We start from the raw sequence: 20341 nt of genomic DNA, 5'->3' as shown, positions 1-20341 counted from the left end.
ATTCCAAAATCGTGACACTTTCGAATACAGACTCCTTTCCCACATCACCACCCCTCTGCTTCTGGAGCTCTGCCCAGAGGGCAGCGGCGGGCAGCAGGACCCCCCCCCCACCCTCCGCCACTTGCTGTTCTGTTATGTGGGGTGGCGCTGTAACCAACTAGGCTGCCCAGCCACATTTTCTTTTGCATTTCATCTTAATTATGCATTTCAGAGTGTTTTGTTACTTCCATTCACTCTGACAAAAGGTTGGTTATACTCAATGCTCAGTTATCAAACAAAAATAAACATTCATAAAATACCAATTATGGAAGTACTCACATGCAAAGATGCACACTGATAGATTTTTTTTTTTCAATACGGAAATCAGCAATCAACATAGGAAATGGAGTTTTTGTGCTAGGACTGAAAGTCTTGAGGGATCAGCGCGGCCCCATTAGCCCTCCGGAACCCAGACCAACGTAAAACCCGCTTCTTCGCTCCCCTGAGCTCTACAACCATCTTTCACATTTATGAATCAATCTGATTCTGACAACGGCTGTCTTGCAGACTAGAAATCTAGGATTCAGAAAAGCAAATTAGCCTGCCAGAGGTCGCATCCCAAACCGGTACCCTGGACCCTTTACGAGGCCAAGGACAGGATGAGGCATATGTTAGTTTATTATTTCACTTGGACAAGCATTTCCTTCCTTTTATTTCTGGGGACGGTGCAGACGAGCCCCCCATGACCAGACTCTGCGTCCGGGGTCCCACAGTTGGGGGGCCTGCAGGGGTCGGCATGTCCGGAGTGCAGGGCCTGACCCTCGCCCCGGGGAAACCACCTTCGTGGTCCCGGCATCGCCTCTGCCAGGCAAGCCGACGAGTGTGTTCCAAAGGCTTAATGGAGCCTCGTTTGTTTACGTTACTTGGAACGGATCTGCCAATGCACTTAAGGCTTTTGGTAAGCAAAGTACCTCTCTTTCATCACAAAGACCACACATTGCAACCATTCTTTAATGCAATCAATATTTATTTCCTTCCACATCGCTTGTCACATTTGTTGCGGTGCCGTCTTAGTCTGGGTCCCAGCCCTCCCACCTCTCAGGACAGAGAGGAGCCCGATTCTGGAAGATGCCACTAGGAGCTACACAGCCGGAACAGTCTGTATTGGGTCCATTAGGATACTTGCCATCACGAACAACAGAAACCCCGGCTCACACTGCCTTCAGCAATAAGGAAATGTACTGGCTGTCCTGACCCCAGGAAGCAGGACTGGCTTCAGGGATGGTTTCATCCAGCAGCTCCAGCTCCATTTCTTGGGGATTCTCTTGGTTCTGCTCCCGGGCCCGTGGCAGCCTCATCCTCAGACTGATTCCGAGATTGTCCCATGGAGCAGACGCTGCTGGCTTGCTTTCTGCAGCTCTCCGGAACGTGAGGCACTTGCCCCCGGAACCTCCCAGAGCTCATCATCGTGCACCTCATGAGACCAAAATGGGCCAGGTGCCTGTTTCTCAACCAGCCTCCAGAGTCAGAGCGATGCCCTGGGCTGCGTGGCGCAGGCCTGAGTTTCTGAACACATCCCTGGCCAAAGGGCAGGGGTGGGCGGGGGGCACCATTAAACTTGGCCTGGACCAAGGACAGGTTGCTTTCGGAGGTGGGACTCTTCTTCTGAATCTCAGAGTCGTTCGACAAAAGGGGGTGCAATGGGTCGGGAAAAGCGTTCGTCATTGTTTTTGGCTGAAAAACCTCTGAATCCCCTTCTTTTATGTTTGGGATAAAAATTTGGATTTATGTCCCCCAATTATAAATACTGGCAGAAGGCAGGCTCTGCCTCCTGTTACTCACACTGGAAGGCAGCCTGCAGCTCCCCAGCGGGGGGCCGGGCAAGTGACCTAGACTCCGCCGAACAAATGCCCCGCCCCGGAACCCTGAGGCCAGTTTTAAAAAACTGGTAAATATAGAAGGAAAAAGTTTTCAGACAGTGGACAAAAGGCAAACTACTGACAGAGGGACAAATACAGAATTATCAAGACTTCTCATGAGAAACCACTCAAGCCAGAAAAGAACAGAAAAGCATGTTTGAAGTGCTGGGCAAAAACCCTGTAAATTTACTGTTCTATACCCACTGAAAATATCTGTAAAAAACAGGGGTGAATACAGACTCTTCCACATGAACAAAAACAGAGAGCTGTCACTGACGGCAGACGCGCTCTATAAGAACACTGAAAAAATGTCCTCAGGGAGCAGGAAATTGACACCAGATGGAAAGTTGGATCTATTTTTTTTAAAGATTTTATTTATTTATTTTTAGAGAGGGAAGGGAGGGAGAAAGAGAGAGAGAGAGAGAAACATCAATGTGCAGTTGCTGGGGGCTGTGGCCTGCAACCCAGGCATGTGCCCTGACTGGGAATCGAACCTGTCACACTTTGGTTTGCAGCCCGCGCTCAATCCACTGAGCTACGCCAGCCAGGGGGAATCTATTTAATAATAATAAAAAAAGGAATGAAGACCACTGGAAATGTTAAGTATGTGGGAAAATATAAAAAGCATTATCTTGGTTTGTAAATGCCTTTACAAGAACAATGATCATCTAAAGCACAAACAAAGCCAAGGAACGGTGGGCTGATAAAACGCACACAGAGGTAAACACAGGAGGACAGGAGGCACAGGACTGGCGAGGGCATGGTCAGGGTGCCGGCGGGAGGGCGGAAATCCAGACCACGCAGACGCGTCGTGAGAACGTCAGACAGAACAGACGTCGGGACGGGGCACAGTGACCACAGGTGAGGGAGGGAGCTTTCCCAATGATAAACGGGATCGATTCATCAAAGAGAAATGATCATCATAATCTGTGACTCACCCAATAACACCAATTCAAAACACAGGAAGCAACGACGGGCGGAACTGGAAGGAGAAGCAGACGAATCCACAGTCACAGCAGAAGACAGGGGGTCTCCTCTCCGGGTAACTGACAGACTGAGTGGACGGGGAGAGACGGGGGGAGACGGGGGAGGCTCGGCTTGGCGCTGCCCACCCACTGGGCCGACTGGCGCCCACAGAACCTCCCACCGCACGACAGCAAGACAAGTAACGTGACTCTCGAGTGTGTCTGGGACGGTCACCCAGGCAGGCGACAGACAGGCAGAGCCATAAGACGAGTCTCAGTAAATTTTAAATAATCGAAATCATACCGAGTACAATCTCTGGCCGTGGTGAAGTTAAATCATGAAGCAACAGAAAGATGCTTGAGACATTTCTAAGTATTTGAAATGTAACAATACATCTCTACATAACTCATGGATAAAAGAAATCACAAGGGAAATTATGAAATATATTTACTAAATAGAAATGGAAACACGACACATCAAAATTTTAAGAGGGAAGTTTTAAGTTTTTTTTTAAGATTTTATTTATTTATTTTTAGAGGGGGGGGGAGAGAGAGAGAGTGAGAAAGAGACATCAATGTGCGGTTGCTAGGGGCCATAGCCTGCAACCCAGGCATGTGCCCTGACTGGGAATTGAACCTGTGATGCTTTGGTTCACAGCCCGCGCTCAATCCACTGAGCTACGCCAGCCAGGGCAGAAGTTTTAAGTTTTAAATGCTTACGTTACAAAAGAAAAAAATCTCGAATCGATGATTTTAGCTTCTACTTTAAAAAACTAGAAAATGAAGGGCCAATTAAATGCAAAGCAAGCAGAAGAAAGGAAATAATAAAGGAACCAGAAAGGGCACAAACAAAAGAAGGAGTCTATGAGCGCCAAGGCTGTGCCTCTGGAAAGATCCACAAAACAGACGAACCTGTGACGACGCTGTAGCACGAGAAAGCTGTGGAGACAACATATAAACTACCAGCACAAGGAGTAAAAGAGGAGGCACGACCATGGCCTTGAAAAGAACAAGAAGGGACTAGTGTGAAAAACAGTCAAAAAGTCGTTAACCTTTCAATAGACAAACTTCTCAGAAAGGAAGGTTATCAAAGGTTATCTGCAGAGACTCCACTGAAAGGCGGCGGTGACAAAAGCAGGAGGCTGGAGTGACAGGAGAGGGGCAGGAGCCTCTGACGGTGGCTGTGCCCTGCAGCTGGCTGCCAAGGCAGGGAAGTGCATTCACCCTGGGAGACTCCAGGAGGGAGGCAGCCGGCTGACACCTTGCTTCTAGACTCCTCCCACCAGAGACTCCTCCCACCAGAACTACAAGAGGCTGTTTGTGTTATTTGAAAAAAAAAAAACTGACTCAAGAAATAAAATACCAGAAGAGCCCTATATAAATTTTTTAAATTGAATTATTAAAACCCTTTTATAACAAAAACTGTAGGCCCAGATGGATTCACCAGTGAATTCTAACAAAATCTTAAGGAAGAAATACTATCAATTCTACACAAATGCTTTCAGAAAATGGAGAAGGAAGGAAATATTTCTTAACCCATTCGATGAGGACAGACTTCTCCGACAGCAGAACCATCACAAGAAAAGGAAACGACAGATCAATGTCACTCCTAGAGGAGGAACCACTCTCGACAAAACCCTGAAACTGAATCCGGCGATGCACCAGCAGGGCGCTCCCAGACCAGTGGGGTTTATTCAGGAATGCCGGCAGGCCGGTCAAACGTTCAAAAACCGACCAGTGTGATTCCCCGTATTAACAGTATAAAACAGAAGAACCCGAGAATAGCTCAATAGACACGAAATAACATCTGACAAAATTCAACACCCATCCATGATTTTTGTTTAAAGACTTTATTTATTTTTTTTTTTTTAGGAAGAGGAAGGGAGGGAGAAAGAGAGGGAGAGAAACATTAATGTGTGGTTGCCTCTTGAGTGCCTCCTACTGGGGACCCGGCCCGCAACCCAGGCATGTGCCCCCACTGGGAATTGAACTGGTGACCCTTTGGTTCACAGTCTGGCGCTCAGCCCACTGAGCCACACCAGCTAGGGCCCATCCATGATTTAAAAGGAAAAAACAAAACCAAACCTCTCAAGACACCAGTGGCAGGGGACTTCCTGACTGGTCCGAGACAACCTGTGACCAGGCCTCTGTGGACAGCCTGGGGCTCCCGGCCTGGGCAGTGGCGAAGACCGTCTGGCCCAGAGACAACACACGCGACCCCAGTGTCCACTGTGACCACTGTCGGTCAACACCGCACAGGGGAGCTCATCAGTGCAAATAAGAAAAGTAAATGGCAGGCTAGAAAAAAGAAAAACTCTCCTCAAATAAGACACGATCATGGCTGATGGCCACTCTGTGTCTGAACAAGTGCCCCACGCCAGGGCGGAGGCTGGACTGGAGGAGCTCGGGGAGGGGGCTCTCCGCGCCCGCGCACCCTGGCGTCCTACCTGCCCGCCCGCGCCGGCCCTGGGCAGGCGCCCGCCTTTATTCCGTGAGCGAACGAATGGACGCTCTATCGGGTGCTTCCGTCTCGGAAGGTGACAGGTCACTTCAGTCGAGACCGGAGTTTCATACCTCCGATTCTGAAAAAAGAATCTTGGATCCCTATGTTTAAGTAAGATGAGAAACAGCTGGGAGAAACCCTTTTCCTTTACTGGCGTCTTGCAGTGATTCATGTTGTATGCCAGCTTGCCCGGGCCACAGAACTCCCCGACCACACGTCCCTTCTGTGGAGGGGTGGCCGGGGGAGGTGGGCTTGAACTGAAGCACCCAGGAAGGCAGACCACCCTCTGCAGGGCGGGTGGGCTTCGTCTGATCCTCGGAGGGCCCCGATGCAACCGGAGGTGGGGGGTGGGGGTTAGTTAGCTCCTGTCCTCCTGCCTCAGGGGTTGAGGTGCGACATCTCCCCCTGCCTCCCCCCCGCCCTCAGGCTGCGGCTTCCACCCTGGGCTTCCCTGGTCCACTGGCCTTCTGTGGGGCACCGGCCACCAGCCCTCTCGGTTCTCCAACGGCAGAGGGCAGGTCTTACCTGTATGCAAGTCTCCACATGTGTACCTGTATGTAACATACACGCACATATGAATGGGATGTATAAAAGGGGAATACATATGTATTTCCATGTATCTCATGGTTCTGTGTCTCTGCAGAGCCCGGACCAGCACCCCTCCTGTGCTCGCTCACACGCACTGTCGCTGCAGCCAGGGCTACCTGTCCGACGCCCTTCAGGTCTGCTGCACACTTATCTGTGTGAGTCCTTTCTCTTTTCTTTTCTTTCTTCCTCCCCCTTTCTCTCTCTTTTGGAGCTTACTCTTTCTGATTACAAAACTAATACATGCTTTCTTTGCCGGGGGGCGGGGGTCTAGAAAGTACTGAAAAATTAAAAAGAGAATGAAAATTCCCTAAAGTCCCATCGCCTCAGTCGGCACTGCGCTCCATCCAGTTCCTGGCGGCCTCTTCATCTGTGCCACTGTCTGGGCCCCAGCAGCACAGAGGGCAGGGAGACGGAGGCCAGCCCGAGAAGGGACTGGGTGGGCGGGACCGAGGGGACCCCTACGTGGAATTCCCAGTGGGCGCTGGGGCATGCAGCCATACGCCGGGAGAGACTCCGGATGCAGGAGGGGCAGGCAGAGGGGCACAGGGGGTCAGGTGAGTGCCCGGAAAGAAAAGAGGGTCCTGTGCAATGTCACAGTGTGTCCACGCCCCGGGAAGCACCCTGGATGAAGCGTGAGAAAGGACCTGTCCCCTCTCGAATTCACACCTCTTGATATCTCCTGGACCCAGCAGAGGTGAGATGGTGAGACGGTGAGATGTCTCCTTTCCATATTCACTCTCCACACCTGTGGACTGTGGCCAGCGTGCCTTCCAAGAGAATGGAATCAGTCACATGTGAAAGGCACAGAATTAACAAGGATTTTTAAAATTTTTTTATTCATTGATTTTGGGGAAAGAAGAGGGAAAAGAGAAAGAAGGAGAGAGGCAAGCATCGATCTGTTGTTGTACTTGTTCACGCATCATTGGTTCACTCTTGCACGTGCTCTGACGGGGGTTGAACCTGCAGCCTTGGCGCACCAGGACGACACTCTAACTAACCAACGGAGCTAGCTGGCCAGGGCGTTAACAAGAATATTACTTGTTCAACGTCATCTTTCCTTTCCTCTGGGAATGGATTTCATCTACTCTTTTTAAAAACATGACTTTGTTTGGAATGGCTCTTCAAAACTGTCTGTCTTCACACCCACATGATGAACACACAGTCTGTTTAGACCCTTGTCCTTTGAGAGAAGGCAAGTCTGCAAGGGGATGACATGTCTCGCTGGTTTTTATCAGCCGCTTGCACTTACGATCGCCTGGCCATCTCCTCCGCTTCTAGGGCTGCTCACTCTCAAAGCACAGCCCTGCCGAGTTTTGTCATTTGCCCCAAACTTCCTACTGGAGGCCGTGACTTGTCCGCCCGGAGGGATAGAGACCAAAGCCCAGCAGTAGCTGTGCAGCTGCGCAGCAGGTGTCCCAGGGCAGCGAGAGGTGATGCTGCGGGGTAGCTCGGCTGGTTAGAGCACCTGCCCAATACACTAAGGCTGCGGGTTCGATTCCCAGTCAGGGCACATACAAGAGGCAGCCAAGCGGAACAACAAATCAGTGTTTCTCTCTCTTTCTCTCCTTCCCATTAGCTCTCCCTTCCTCTCTCTCAAATCAATTTAAAAACAAACAAAAAAAGAGGTGATGCTGCCATCTTCTGAACAGAAAAATGGTAGAAAACCCTGACAAGGCACCAAAAGTCTCGCTGAAAACATGCATTCCCTGAACAACTTGCTTGAAAGACCTTCTAAGCACGATGGACATAAAAACCAACCCTACCCAGAAAAGAACCTCCTGGATTATCCACTTCAAACACAAGGGTCTTACAAGGTAAATCTTGTTCCTTGTCCACTCAACTCTCTTAGGACGGCACATGGAACATGTCCCCCTTCAGGTGACCGCACGGCCACACGGAGCCCGACAGCGGTAGTGTGTTGAGTCCGTCACATAGACGGTCCCAAGCCGCCATCACCACCTTCCACCCAGCCTCTCTCTCCCAGCCCGGTGTCAAGGGTGCCACCGTTCTTAGCCAAGTCCATTTCCCCACTCACAGGCGGGGAGACAACGGTGTATGTGAATTGGGGAAGGAGGACCCCGTTTGGCTCTGTGCACCCAGTTTGACGTCTCCCTGCTGTCTACAGAAAGAGGGAGTGGAAGGTGGGGGGGCGAGTCAGGTCCCACCAACACAAGTCAGCAGAGCTGGGTCTGGCCGGGGGGGGGAGCGGGCAGCTTTCAGCACGGCGGCTGGCACACAGCAGGTGCTGGGCACGTGGCTGACGACTAAAAGGAGCCGATGTCTGAGTCTCAGCTGGGTGCTCAACGGGCCTGCCCGGCTGGAGGAGCAGCAAGGGACTGTCCACGAGAGCAAAGCCTGGCCCGTGTCAGGTCCCAGGCCTGCCCAGGGAACGGCAAGACTTGGGCTGTGCCCCGGGAAGCGGCTGGAAACACGGTGCGAGATCTCAGACTAATGGTAGACGGTGAATTGTGCAGGAAGGCAAGGGGTCGACCCACGAAAACCTGCACTTCCTAATGCAATGTTAGTGCACCTGCAGATGAGAAGCAAGATGGGTTTTCAAAACACAATGGCAGTTTGGCTGAGAGATTAAAAAAAGGCAGCGATATGAAGTAGATGCTGGGTAGGTCTGGAAAGAATATTTGGGATCTACTTTGTTCCTTTGATAATTAAGAGTGCGTTTGTCTTATCCTGAAAGAAGCAAGCACCCCACTCATCCCACAGCTTCTGCGCTGACACACTGCCTTCCCTGCCAGGTTTCTGCAACGCGCCTCCTGCCACCTTCCCGAGCGCACTTGGCTTCTGCCCTTGCACTCCAACCAGCGGTCCTGCTGAGGCCCTAGATGCTGCCCGCACCTGCGGGGCCTTACCTTGCCAAGGGTCTACCTTCAGCATGGGGGGGGGGGGCTGACTGCTTCTCCTGTGCCCTCCCCTCTCTGCCTCTTACCCCTCACACACCCAGGTTGTTCCCTGTCCGTTTCAGCCCCGCCCATACCAGCTGTGCTAATGACTCCCAGATCTCAGCCGCCCTCAGCCATCCATCCTGATTCCACCTGTGTTTATCCAACTACCTCCTAGACATCCTCACTTATTTGCCCCAGGGGCAGCTCGAATTCCATAGGCCCCAGAAGGAAGTCATTTAATTCACTTTAGTTAACTGAATGGGGCCTCACTTCCTCAAATGTAACACAGGGGTATTACTAATAGGCACCTCACACAGAAGCCTGTTACGGACATTAAACAACAGAGTATCATGTCAGATAGACCCTGGCACATGTGAACGATCTACAAGTATTAAACACGATCCTCTTCACTCAAACCCATTCCCTCCTCCCCCAGGTACCCCCTAAACTGACTTAGAAACCCAACCACCCACATCGTTTAAGCCAGAACCTGGACCGTCTTTCTGAAGCCTACTTCTTCCTTCATCTCACAGCCCCTCCTTCCCACTTCTTAAATATCCGACCTTGTCTCTCCTTACCTCCAGAGCCTTGGCCCCCTGGGACTAGGGATATTCCTTCCCTGACTCCACTCTTGCTACTACTCCACGCCTTTCTTCTGAAAGGACACATTGCATGACACCACCACCCCCTTTATAAGCTTTCAGTGGCTCCCCACTACTTTGGGGACAAAATCCAAACTCCTTGGGATGGCCCAGAGGCTCTTCGGGACCTGGTTTCCTCGCTCCTTCAGGTCCACACCACTGCCCCAGCTCCAGCTGGTCCTCCTTGGGGGAGGTCGATGCCATGGTCCTCATCAAGCTCAAGATGGAATATCTTCTCCCAGTGCTGCTGCTGCTGCTTCCAGATGCAGCTTAGGTGCCACTTCCTCCAGCCTTACTGGGCTTTCAGTTGGATAACACCTTTCTTCTTTGTTCCCCAGGGGCTGTGCCCTAACACTTACATGCTTCAGTTGTTACCTGATCATTCGCCTATCCTCTCCACTAACCTACCTGGGTTGTCCCAAGGCAGAAAAGTGATCTTTTATTTCCACGTGCCCGGAACCCTGCCCAGCGCCTGAAAGACAGTAAATACTCAGGGGAAGTGAATCAGGGCACAGTCTTTCCACCGAAAAAGAAACGAGGTGGCTCGGGGAGGCGAGATCAGGCTTTAGCAAGTCCACTCCTCCCGTGGCACGTGCCACGGAGCAGGGGTTCCTCGGGGCCTGTGTCCTTCAGCGCACTTCAGCTCGCAAAGACTAACCCGCTCAACTGCGACACACACGGGGCAGCGCAGCAGAGGCTGCGAGGGAGCCGGCGCTTCGATCCGCGAGCCGGGCGAAGTCCTGCGCCCTTTGTTCCGGGCTCCGCGCCCGCAGGACCCGGCCAGGCGCAGGGCCAGCTCGGGCCGAATGGCACTCGGAAGTGCCCCGGGGGACGCTGCAGGCTGCAGGGGCCAGCCTCCCGGCGCTGGAATCCGCGACCTCCGGCGACCGCACGGGACGCAGGCTCCGGGCGGGGGACCCTCCCCGGACCGCGGCCGCGGCGGGCGGGAAAGCGCCCAGGCCGCCCGCGCCCCGCGCCCGGCACCCGGCGCGCAGGGCGGGGCGGGGCCGGCGTGCACGGGGACGGGGCCGACGCGGCGGGGCGGGGCCGGCGCGGGCACCGGAAGCGCTGGGAGGCCCGAGCCGTCCCAGGGTGCCCCGCGCGGCGTGGACTCGGGCCGCTGCCGCCATCCCGCTGGCGAGAGGCTGAGAGAGGCCGCCCGCTCGCCGGCCGGGCTCGTGTGGCCAGTGCGTGAGGGCGCGGGGGCCGTGTCAGCGAGACGCAAAGCGCAGCCGCCGCCACCGAACGGACATGTTAGGGCGCAGCGCCGCCGCCTCTTGTTCCTCAGCCCCCGAACGGCACTGAGAGGGGCCCGCCGCCGCCGCCGCCCGCCCCGCCGCCCCGCTTCCTGCCCGGCCCCCGGCCCCCGGCCCCGCCGCCGCCGCCCGCTCCGCCCCCGCCCCCGCCCGGCCGGGCCGCGGCCCCGCTCCGCCCTGCGCGGTTCTATGTGACCGGCGGGCCCGGAGCCGCCGCCGCAGCGCGAACATGGACGCCGTCAACGCCTTCAACCAGGAGGTGAGGGGGCGCGGGCCGGCGCCGGCTCTCCCGCGCGGCGGGCTTGAAGCCGGGCTCGGGTGGGGACGCTTCCTGCTCCGGTTCCGGCGGCCGGGCCCGCGCGGCGGCCTGCGGCCCGGGAGGTGGCAGCGGCCGCGGGGCCGACCCCTCCCCTCCCCCACGCCCGGCGACGACCTCGGCCGCGTCCCCGGCCGCGCGGGCCCCTCGTCCGGCCGGCTCGCCCGCTGCCCCGCTGGCGGCCCCGGGAGCCGGAGCCCGCCCGCGGCCCGGACTGGAGCGCGGCGCGTGGGGGGCGGGGCGGGAGCGTCCGCCGGTCCCGGCTGCCGCTGCCGGGCCGCGGCCGCTGGACTCTGATCCCGGGCGGTTGGCGCCCGCAGCGGGTCGGTAGCGAGCCGGTCCGACCCGGGACTCGCGCACGTGGGAAGTGGGGTAGGTACACGCCAGGGGTGCTCCTTGTCACCGCCAGTCGCGCACGCCGCCCTCGGGGGCTCCGAGCCCGGCGTGACACCTGAGAAGTTGAATGAGCGACGCGAGCCCGCGGGAGAGCGGCCTCGGCGCACCGACCCCCGGCCGTTCACCCTCAAGCACGCCCCCCACCCCGAGCCTTACCCCGCGGAGACCCCCAGCCGGGCCGGGAGCTGCCGCGACCCGCGAGCTCCACTTTCCCTCCAGTCCTTGCGGGCGCGGCGGGCCCGCGCGGTGGTGGGTCGGAGCCTCGGGGGCAGGGCGCCCGGCCCGGGTGATTTAAAACGCAGGCCCGGAGAGGGGACCATTGTCATGCGTCGGGTCGCACAGTCTTCCTCTCGCACACGCCAGAGACAGACCGGTGTTTAAAAAGCCAGATGCGGCGGCTGTGGGTGCCTTGATGGGGCGCTCAAAACTTGCTGCGTCTCACGAGATTTTGCGGGGTCCCTCCCATCACACTTCCGATTTGCGGGGCGAGCTGTCCGCGGGGCCCGGGGGCCGTGCCGGCGCGGCGAGGACCGCTCACCGCCTGTTGGGTGGCCCGGGAGACGGCGCGGCTCCGACCCGGGGCCTGGGGGCGTCCCAGCGGCCGCGGGCCCGCCCGCCGTCCGAGGTCGCCGGCCAAGTTCGGCGGTGGCCGCTTTCAGGCGGGGGAAATGGCTCCTGTTTGACCTTCTTTTATTCTCCAGTCACAGCTGACGTTCAGGGTCGGGTCGGTTTGGGGCGGGCCGCGTCGTGGCTCCGCTTTCACGCTCCTTCGGCGGGGACCGCGCGGCGGGGCGACGGGCCGTCGTTCCTCCTCCCCCGGCGGCGGCGGCGGCTCCGCGGGCTCGGCTCCAGGGCAGAGTCTCTGGCCGGCTGCCCCCCGCCCCTCCCTGGGGCAGGGCCTGGCAGGTGCGGTGCAGCGCGCGAGTTTCTGCCCGTGGCGCGACCGTGGCGTAAAGGTTCCGAGGACACTGCTCCCCCGAGATGAAAACAAGGAACTGTTTTGACTTCGGGAGGATGCTCACGAGAGCCGGGGACTGGGGAACAGGAAGGGCTTCGGGGGGAGAGGCGACAAAGGGGACAGCCGCCCCTGCCCCGGCCGCCGTCCAGGGACCGGCGGGGCGGGGCGGGGCGCGCCGGCTGCAGGGTTTCAGGGGGATTGTCGGCGGCGGGCCGAGGGGAGGGTTTTCGGTGCGGAGAATACTCAGTTCTCGCTCAGGCCCCGTGCAAGCCGCGGTTAAGCCGCGCCGTTCGAGTAAAGGACGTCGTGTTAGCTCTGGGATGAAAAGTGGGATGGGTAGTTTTCACTTCAAGAAAAATTAGGAATGGCATGGACTCCTCGGAAAGGGGAAGTGGTGTTTTAACCCCTTTAAGAGCACAACAGGAGAATTTGGTTGTTGCTCGTTTCCCCGGTTCTTGGTTCTTACTCCCGCCCCTAGGCCGTCGTGGCGGGCTCCGTGTGGCGCTGGGTGCGGGTGTGGTGTGTGTCAGCCCTCGGAAGGAACGGCCTTCCGAGGGGACGAGCCCGCTTCGACCCCAGCTCGGCCCGCGCTGCTGCTCGGGTGTTTCTCACCGCTCACCACGCGGTGTTGTTTCCTGTGATCTCGGGCTCCCGGGTCCCCTCCTCACCGGCTCCGGGGTGGTGCCGCCCGGCTGCCAGGCGGAGCCCGGTCTCACAGAGGCCACCACCAGGCGTGAGTAAGCCCAGGCCTCTGGTCTGGCTGCAGTAGTGCGGCCCCTGGGGCCTTTGGAGGGCGCGGAGGACCCGGGGCCAGGGGAGCGGTGCGGAGGGGCCTGGGCCGGCCCGCATGGGCTGCAGGGGCTGCTGGAGCGGGAGCGCGGTTAAGGAGCCGGCCCCGCCTGGAGTGTTTGAGCTCCGCGTTTGGGCTGCAGGTAGACGGAGGTGGTGAGTTCGAGGGCGATGTGACCGAGAGGCTTGGTTTGTCGTGCCCTTGTGGAAGCAGGGGTTCGGGCACGCGGGGCGGGGTTCAGCTAAGAGAAGCCAGTCGAGTGTGGACTTGGCGAGTCTGCCGTGGGAACGCGGCGGAGGGGGGCTGCGGCCCGAGGGGCCTGCGATGGGCTGGGTGGTCGTCTGGCGTCCGGCTCTCGGAGCTGGGCGCCCGGGGGCGGTAGCACAGTCCCGCAGGCGGCCGCCCGCCCCGCACGCAGCGCGGGGGGCGGGAATGGGTCTGAGCGGAAGTCCCGTGGGGATTCTTGGCGTTCCCGTGGGCCTGTGGCGCTCAACCCCGGGCAGACCCTGCGGCGACAGCGGGAGAGGCCCGGAGGCACGCTCGCGTGTGCCCTGAGGAAGAACATGGGGCGAGGGTGGGTGTTAAGAAGCACCCAGCACTCGGGCACTTGCCGTGCGCGTGCCCGGCCTGTGCTCCCGCGGCCTCGCCTGGACGTCACGCCCGGAGGAGGAGCCGCACGGAGGAGGAGGCGGCGGCCTGGAGAGCAGGCGGGCAGCGTTCTGCCGCCTAACGGTCAGCGCGGGCGCCGCCTCTCGTTGCTGCCCGGGGTGGCGCTCTGCGCAGTGTGGTGCGGACAGTGGTCGCAGGTTGAAGCTGAAGAGAACGGCGTTTGCGGGTAGTGGGGCCTGGAGTCTGAGGCGAGACGGGGAGGTGGCAGACGAAGGGGGTGGCGAAAGTCACGCGGCCTTCTTCAGACGCTCGATTGTGAGCGTTCGAGGGCCGGGAGAAGGAAGAGCCGTGGCTAGTGCCCTGGGCGCTGACGCGGCCTCCCGGTGTCTGGGGTGGGGCGGGGTGGGCTGGGGGCTGGGGGCGCGCAGGTCGGGAAAAGTGCGGTGTCACGCAGCCAAAGGGGCGGGTCGCTCGGAGCAAAGTGGTGCGGGAGGAAGGAGCGGGAAGCCAGGCCAGACCCGGCCTCTCTCTGCTGCGGGCGGGAAGGTGAGGAGGAGGGGGCGTTGCAGACGCCGGTCACAGTCACGGAGCACCTTCGGGCGAGACACAGTGTGCGTGCGGCCAGAGACGGGCGGAGGTGGGCGAGAGAAGCCCGCGGTCGGTTCCGGCCGGTCCTCGGTTGTGCTCCGTCCGGGCTGCACACACCCCCCTCGGTGTGACGGTCCGGTGTTCGGTAGCTTTGTTGAGTGACTCGGGTTTATGAGTGCGGTTTCTTAGCCCACCGACTGCATGTTTAGCCTTCAGTCGGTCTTCTGGAAATCCAAAGGAACACATCCCCCCCCCCCCCCACGCACACAGCCCCTGCCCGAGGCGGAGGCGGGTCATCAGCGCCTGGGGCGCCTAGACGGAGCACGTGCGGCACTCAGCGTTTCGGGGCGCAGGGGTGGTGTGTGGGCGCACTCTGCCCAGTGGGCGTCGCTCGGACGTTGACTCCGTGTGAGATTCAGTTCGTTCCAGTGGCTGTGTAGCTCGCCGCCCTTGACAAAGTGGCATTCCGTGTGATTCCCCAGTGGGTAAACATAGGGGGTGTCTCATTTTTTGGCCACAGACACTGTAGCGAGTGTTCTTAAACGTCTTGGGTAAGAGTTTCGCTGGGACAGCTTTTCTCAAACTGGATTTCGACTTCTTTAAACTCAAAAGTTAGGGACCACAGAGAGCTTTCGTGTTTATGGATTGTGGGGGCTGATATTTACCACATTAGAAATTCAAGCTGAGAACTGCATACATTAAAAATAACAGTAAACCCACTAGCTACATGGTAACATAAATGACATGCTTTCAAAACAAAAAAAATTAGTGAGAAGAGTGATGTTTTCCGTTTTGCAAATCTCCTTTAAACTTCGGTGAAACAAAAGCTGGACTCGCATCTCCTTCCGTCTCTGGCCTCAGGCACATGGGACAGCGTCTGGAAAAGGGCTGTACCCTTGGCAGAGAGGGCGGCGTCTTCCTCTGGACAGGAGCGGCTTGCGCCTCCCAGACCCGGAGGGGAGCTCGGCCCCGGGTTCTGTTCTGAAACTGCAGCCTGAGGTGGTGCCCACGATGCCGCCTTGCAGTGCGGGCGGGAAACGGCGCTTTCACTCCACTCGCTTCCCTTTCAAGTCAGCCAGGAGGGAGCTTTATGAATACTTGATGTATGGCCCGAAGTTGGCGCGCCTGCCTGCGTGGGCGTCTGCCGTGAGCCGCCGTGCCGTGGGGAAGGAAGAGCTGAAGCGCTCCAGGCTGCTCTCACTGGAAGTCTCCTGTGTGGACTGTTGTGCACCTTTTACCTGCTGATTGCTCGGTGCGATTGTCTTCTGCAGTTCCCAGCAGGTGATGAGGACACTTGTGAAGTTTCCTTCCGACCCGCAGTGCTGCTCTTCGGTTGCTCTGACCCGAGGTCTGTCTGCAGGGACGCAGAGGCGTGGCGCAAGGCTCGCTGTGCACAGGAGGAGACGAGAAGAGCAGGGCGAGTGCGGAGCGCGCCGCCGGAGCACTCCTCCAGTCTCCCTGGGTCGTGGCACCCTGCTGCCAGCCACAAGGAGTCTGGGGGTCTTAGAAGGTAGCCGTTCAGCCCTGGCTGGTGCCGTTCAGTGGATCCAGCATTGGCCTGCAAACCGAAGGGTCACCAGTTAAATTTCCAATCAGGGCATGTGCCCAGGTTGCAGGCCATGTCCCCAGTAGTGGGTGTGTGAGAGGCAACCACACATTGATGTACCTCTCCCTCTCTTTACCTGTCCCTTCCCCTCTCCTCTCTCTCTAAAAATAAATAAAGTCTTACGTTAAAAAAAACAAAAAGAAAGAAAGAAGTTACCACCTTGACGTTGGGCCGGGGACAGCTGACTCCTTACTGCTTTCTGGAGCAGTGTTTATCACTGGTGTTCATGTTGAAAATGTCCCCTCCCTATGTATTATTTCGTCATGTATCTTGTTTCAGTAAAAAGCTACTTGGGTACATGATAAGGAACTGATCCAGAGAAAAACTGGGATGATGGAGAAGTTGACTTATAAAATCCTGTGAAACGATGAAGGAGATGAAGAAACGGAGAAAGCGGCACTTGATCGTGTGCAAGCGCGCCCTGCGCTGGGGGGAGGGGTGGTTGTTTTCTTAGCAGATACAAATTGGAGGTTGTGCTCTGCCCTGGAACACTAGTGTTCCTTCCAGGTAGCTTTTCCATAGGTGACTGCACACATTCAAATCTCATTCTAAATACACCTGGGTAACACGGTACAAAAAACATGGTTACATAAAGGATGAACCTTTAGTGTCACTTGTTGAGACAGCATGCTGAATTCTTTTTGTCGGCACATTTCAGAACAACAGCACACAACTTTAATGATCTAAAAACAACCTATGTTATCAGATATATAGAATAAGCAGCTTACCTGTTGAATTTTTTGGTAATATTGGTTGATGAATAATTTGTTCCTGTGGAACCATAGAAAAGGTAGCATTAATAATTATTATATTTGATAGGATTAGGCCTGACCAAGGTCTGTTTCTCAACTAGAAAAGACACGTCTACACTTCTCTGTTAATATTAAATAATTAACGATATGCTGTTACAGATTTTTTGAAAACTAGAGGATTTCACAAACAGTATTATAATTTACTATATCCTGTGTTGCCTTCCTCCTATTCAGTATTTGCATGGCTATTGATTACTTTTCATTCCTGTACAGTCTGAGGTCTGTACCGATGCTTTGAAACTGTCAGTAAATATATAGAAACCTTGGTGTTCCCACGCAGCATTGGACGCGTAGTAGAGAATCCAGCAGGAAGTCCAGTGTGACTCTGGAGTGGAGTTTAGGGTAGAAGCCACAGCTGGATGTGGAAAACATGAAAGCTGGCCACTAGAGCTCAGTTAAAAGTGGGGGACCGTCCGAGTACCTCTCCAAAGTTATCATTTGTGTTTGTATCGTTGGTGATTTTGGTATACATCCTTGTGGGTCGGTGACCCTAGTTGGAAGAGTCGGTAGAGCAGTGATGTACCTGGCATGTTAGACATCGAGAACAGAGCTTTTTCTGTACATTTTTTTTAAGCACACTATTTTTTTAAAAAAGATTTTATTTATTTATTTTTAAAGGGAAGGGAAGGAGAAAGAAAGCTATGTCAATCCATTGCTTCTCATACCCCCCTGCACTGGGGACCTGGCCTGCCACCCAGGCATGTGCCCTGACTGGGAATCGAACCGGCGACCCTTTTGTTTGCAGACTGGTGCACAATCCACTGAGCCACACCAGCCAGGGCTAAGCACATTACTCTTCTTACAACAAAATTATTTTCAGAAACAGTCACGGAATCAGCCAGGAAAGAAACCTGAACTTCATACCAGTTACAAATAAGTATTATGGTGGGGAAAACAGCTGGTTAATATTTTTAAATCCCATTAATACCTTTTGGGAAAAGGTAGGAAAAACTTGTCTACGTACTGGTCTGTCACAATAATGAATGATAATACTCCAATTTATTTTCAGGCCTTCTGTGCATTTGTCAGTGACCGTCAAAGTTGATCATCACATATTGTATTCAGTGGACACAGCCAGATTTATCAATCTTACCTTCACCCATAATTGATAGAAGCACACTTGTTATTAATTTTAACTGCAAAAACTTGTGCATGGTGCAACCGATATACCAGAGTCGGGAAGTCTTCAACGTGATGACATTGTGACTTTTTATTCCTGGATCTTTGTCTTTCAGAAGTACTGTTTAAACAGAGGGTCCACAGGTGTGTGGGGGAGGGGGGACTACAGGACGGAGACCACTGAGCTTGAGGAGCAGCGCGCAGGCTGCCCTGAACCTTTGTGCTGTGTCTCTTCAAACGCCGAGGTGCGTGGGTCGGCATGTTGGGGGCACTGGCCGTGAGACCACAGGATTTCCTCATTGAACTTGCCTGAGAGTAGACTGCTTGTTAAAGTATACGTGATAAAAACGTGCAGATTCCATGCTCATGTATTGTTGAAACTGAATAGCCACCGCAGCATGGTAGTTTAAAACTTCAGGAGCCCCAGTCAGCAAAATTTTGTCCTTGCTATTATTTAGAATTGCCGGTGCGTGGTGATGATAAAATGACTTTTAGTCAGCCTTATTATTGTGTTTAGAGACAACTTACCCACTTAACTACCTGGCCCTAGGTGGATGTCTCCCACCGCTCCACTCCAGGTGTGCTGTCACCTTCGAGAAGGGTGGCTGACGAAGCCTGTGGTCTCAGTCTCCCTTTGCGGTGTCCCCGGCCCGGACGCTGTGTCGGGAGTGTCCCCCTTTATTCCCCGTTAACTTTGTCGGGGCTGCATTTCAGCTGAAGCAGAATTGTGATACTCTGCCTCAGGGAAACCTGCAATACGGACATTTAGGGTAATATACCTTTTAGGCCTTTAGGAAACAGGTAAAATATTCTTTTAAACTTCAATAGTTATGTATCATCTAGTTCAGCTTAATTAAGAGATGCTGAATGATAAGTCATTTGAGAAATAACAGCCAGGTTCGGAGTTCGGTTGGAGATATGTTCAAATCTTTATAAAGGCCTTTACCATTGCTTAATAAATGTAAATGCATATTTTACAAAGTTGGGTTTTTAAAAATACATGAGATGTCCAAAACAGACACATCCGTAGAGACAAAAGGTAGCTCGCTGGCTGGGACGAGGAAGAACGGAGGGTGACTGCTGGTGGGTACGGCTTTGCTTTGGGCGGGTCGGTGGCGACGTTCTCACCGTGCGTGGCATCGACGGCTGCACAGCTGTGAGTACGGCAACACCCACTGCGTTGTACACACTAGAGCAGGGGTGTCACACTCATCTTCACCGGGGCCACCGCAGCCTCGCGGTTGCCTTCAGAGGGCCGAATGTAACTTTAGGACTGTATGAACGTAACTACTTCCTAACGGTTAAGCGAGAGCTGGGCGCTACCGTGGGTAGAAGCAAGGTGCCGGGCAGCATAGAATGAGGCGGAGGGCCAGATCAGGCCCGGGGGCCTTGTGTGTGCCCCCCCCGCCGTGCTCTATGGGGGTGGGTTTTACGCTGTATGATCTCAAAGATATTTAAAGAACAGCACAGAACTGTTAGGCTTTAACACAGTGTCTTCATTGCTTTGTTGCTTGGTCTGATTTTCTTTTTTTTAAATACTTTTAAAACTTTTGAGAGTATTGTATTAAAGCCGGGGACAGCAATGCAAAGGAAGGACTTCCGGTAAAAGAAGCTACGGGAGAGAGCCTAGGCAGGGCTGCCTCGGGGGTTCTTGAGAATGCAGTGGAACCCTGGTTCTCAGACCTTATCCGTCCGCAAGTCAGTTCGATAAGCTGTTGGTTTGAAAACGGAATCTCCTTTGTTTCCTGAGAGGGAGGTGCATGGCTGATCGTCCACGTCCCAGCGTGGAAGGGTTGTCGGCTGTAGAACCAAAGTTCTGGTCAAGAACCAGAACCATGTTGTTCAGGATGGGAGAGGTGCAAGAACTGAGATTCGGCTGTTACGGGAGAGAGATGTGCCCCGGCCGGGCTGCGTGGGCTCGCTGGGGAGTCACAGGGAAGGGGCCTTGGAGACAGGGTCTGCGAGCCTTCAGCCAGCCGCCGCTGCCCACTGCTCCCTGGCTGCACGTCCCCTGGGCACCCGCCAGGTTTAGGAGGTGCTGCCTCTGGGGGAAGGAGGGGGCAGGGAAAGGCACCAGCTTGCTCTCCATAAGGTTAAAACAGTACCTGCCAAACACCAAATGGCTCTGTAAATTATATTAAATTATATTGTTAATCATGAACCCTAAGTCCAAAAGATATCTTTAGTTTCTACATGCTATTTCAAGATCCAGTGGGGACATCTGAAGGGAGGGACAGGAAAGGAATTCTACATTTGCTCATTAAATACCAACCAGATGCACCTAACGGGTTAGGAGTTTTGTATATATATGTCTTCATATTCTTTCCACTTTAAAGGGAGGCATACTGGAAATGTGGTGTGAATTGTCCAAGGTCACGGTGCAGGAATGGCCATTC

General features: G+C 55.2%; 1 protein-coding gene and 1 non-coding gene across 4 annotated transcripts in view; one reads left to right on the top strand and one right to left on the bottom strand.

Moving 5' to 3' along the window:
- Positions 1–695: 695 nt before the first annotated feature.
- Positions 696–855, bottom strand: LOC114490069. Its single transcript, XR_003683932.1, has one exon. It is a non-coding gene; the product is annotated as a U1 spliceosomal RNA (small nuclear RNA).
- A 9984-nt stretch (positions 856–10839) lies between these two features.
- The window catches only part of SCAF4 (SR-related CTD associated factor 4), a 54774-nt gene continuing 45272 nt past the window's right edge, over positions 10840–20341 (top strand). For all 3 annotated transcript variants that reach the window (XM_036017399.1, XM_036017400.1, XM_028503905.2), the window contains exon 1: positions 10840–11010. In XM_036017399.1, the coding sequence (XP_035873292.1) occupies positions 10981–11010 (30 nt within the window). In that variant the 5' untranslated portion in view covers positions 10840–10980. The remainder of the gene's footprint in view (positions 11011–20341) is intronic.

Source organism: Phyllostomus discolor, chromosome 2 (assembly GCF_004126475.2).
Source record: "Phyllostomus discolor isolate MPI-MPIP mPhyDis1 chromosome 2, mPhyDis1.pri.v3, whole genome shotgun sequence".
In the NCBI taxonomy this organism is placed as follows: Eukaryota; Metazoa; Chordata; class Mammalia; order Chiroptera; family Phyllostomidae; genus Phyllostomus; species Phyllostomus discolor.
This window is presented reverse-complemented; position numbering and strand designations above follow the sequence as displayed.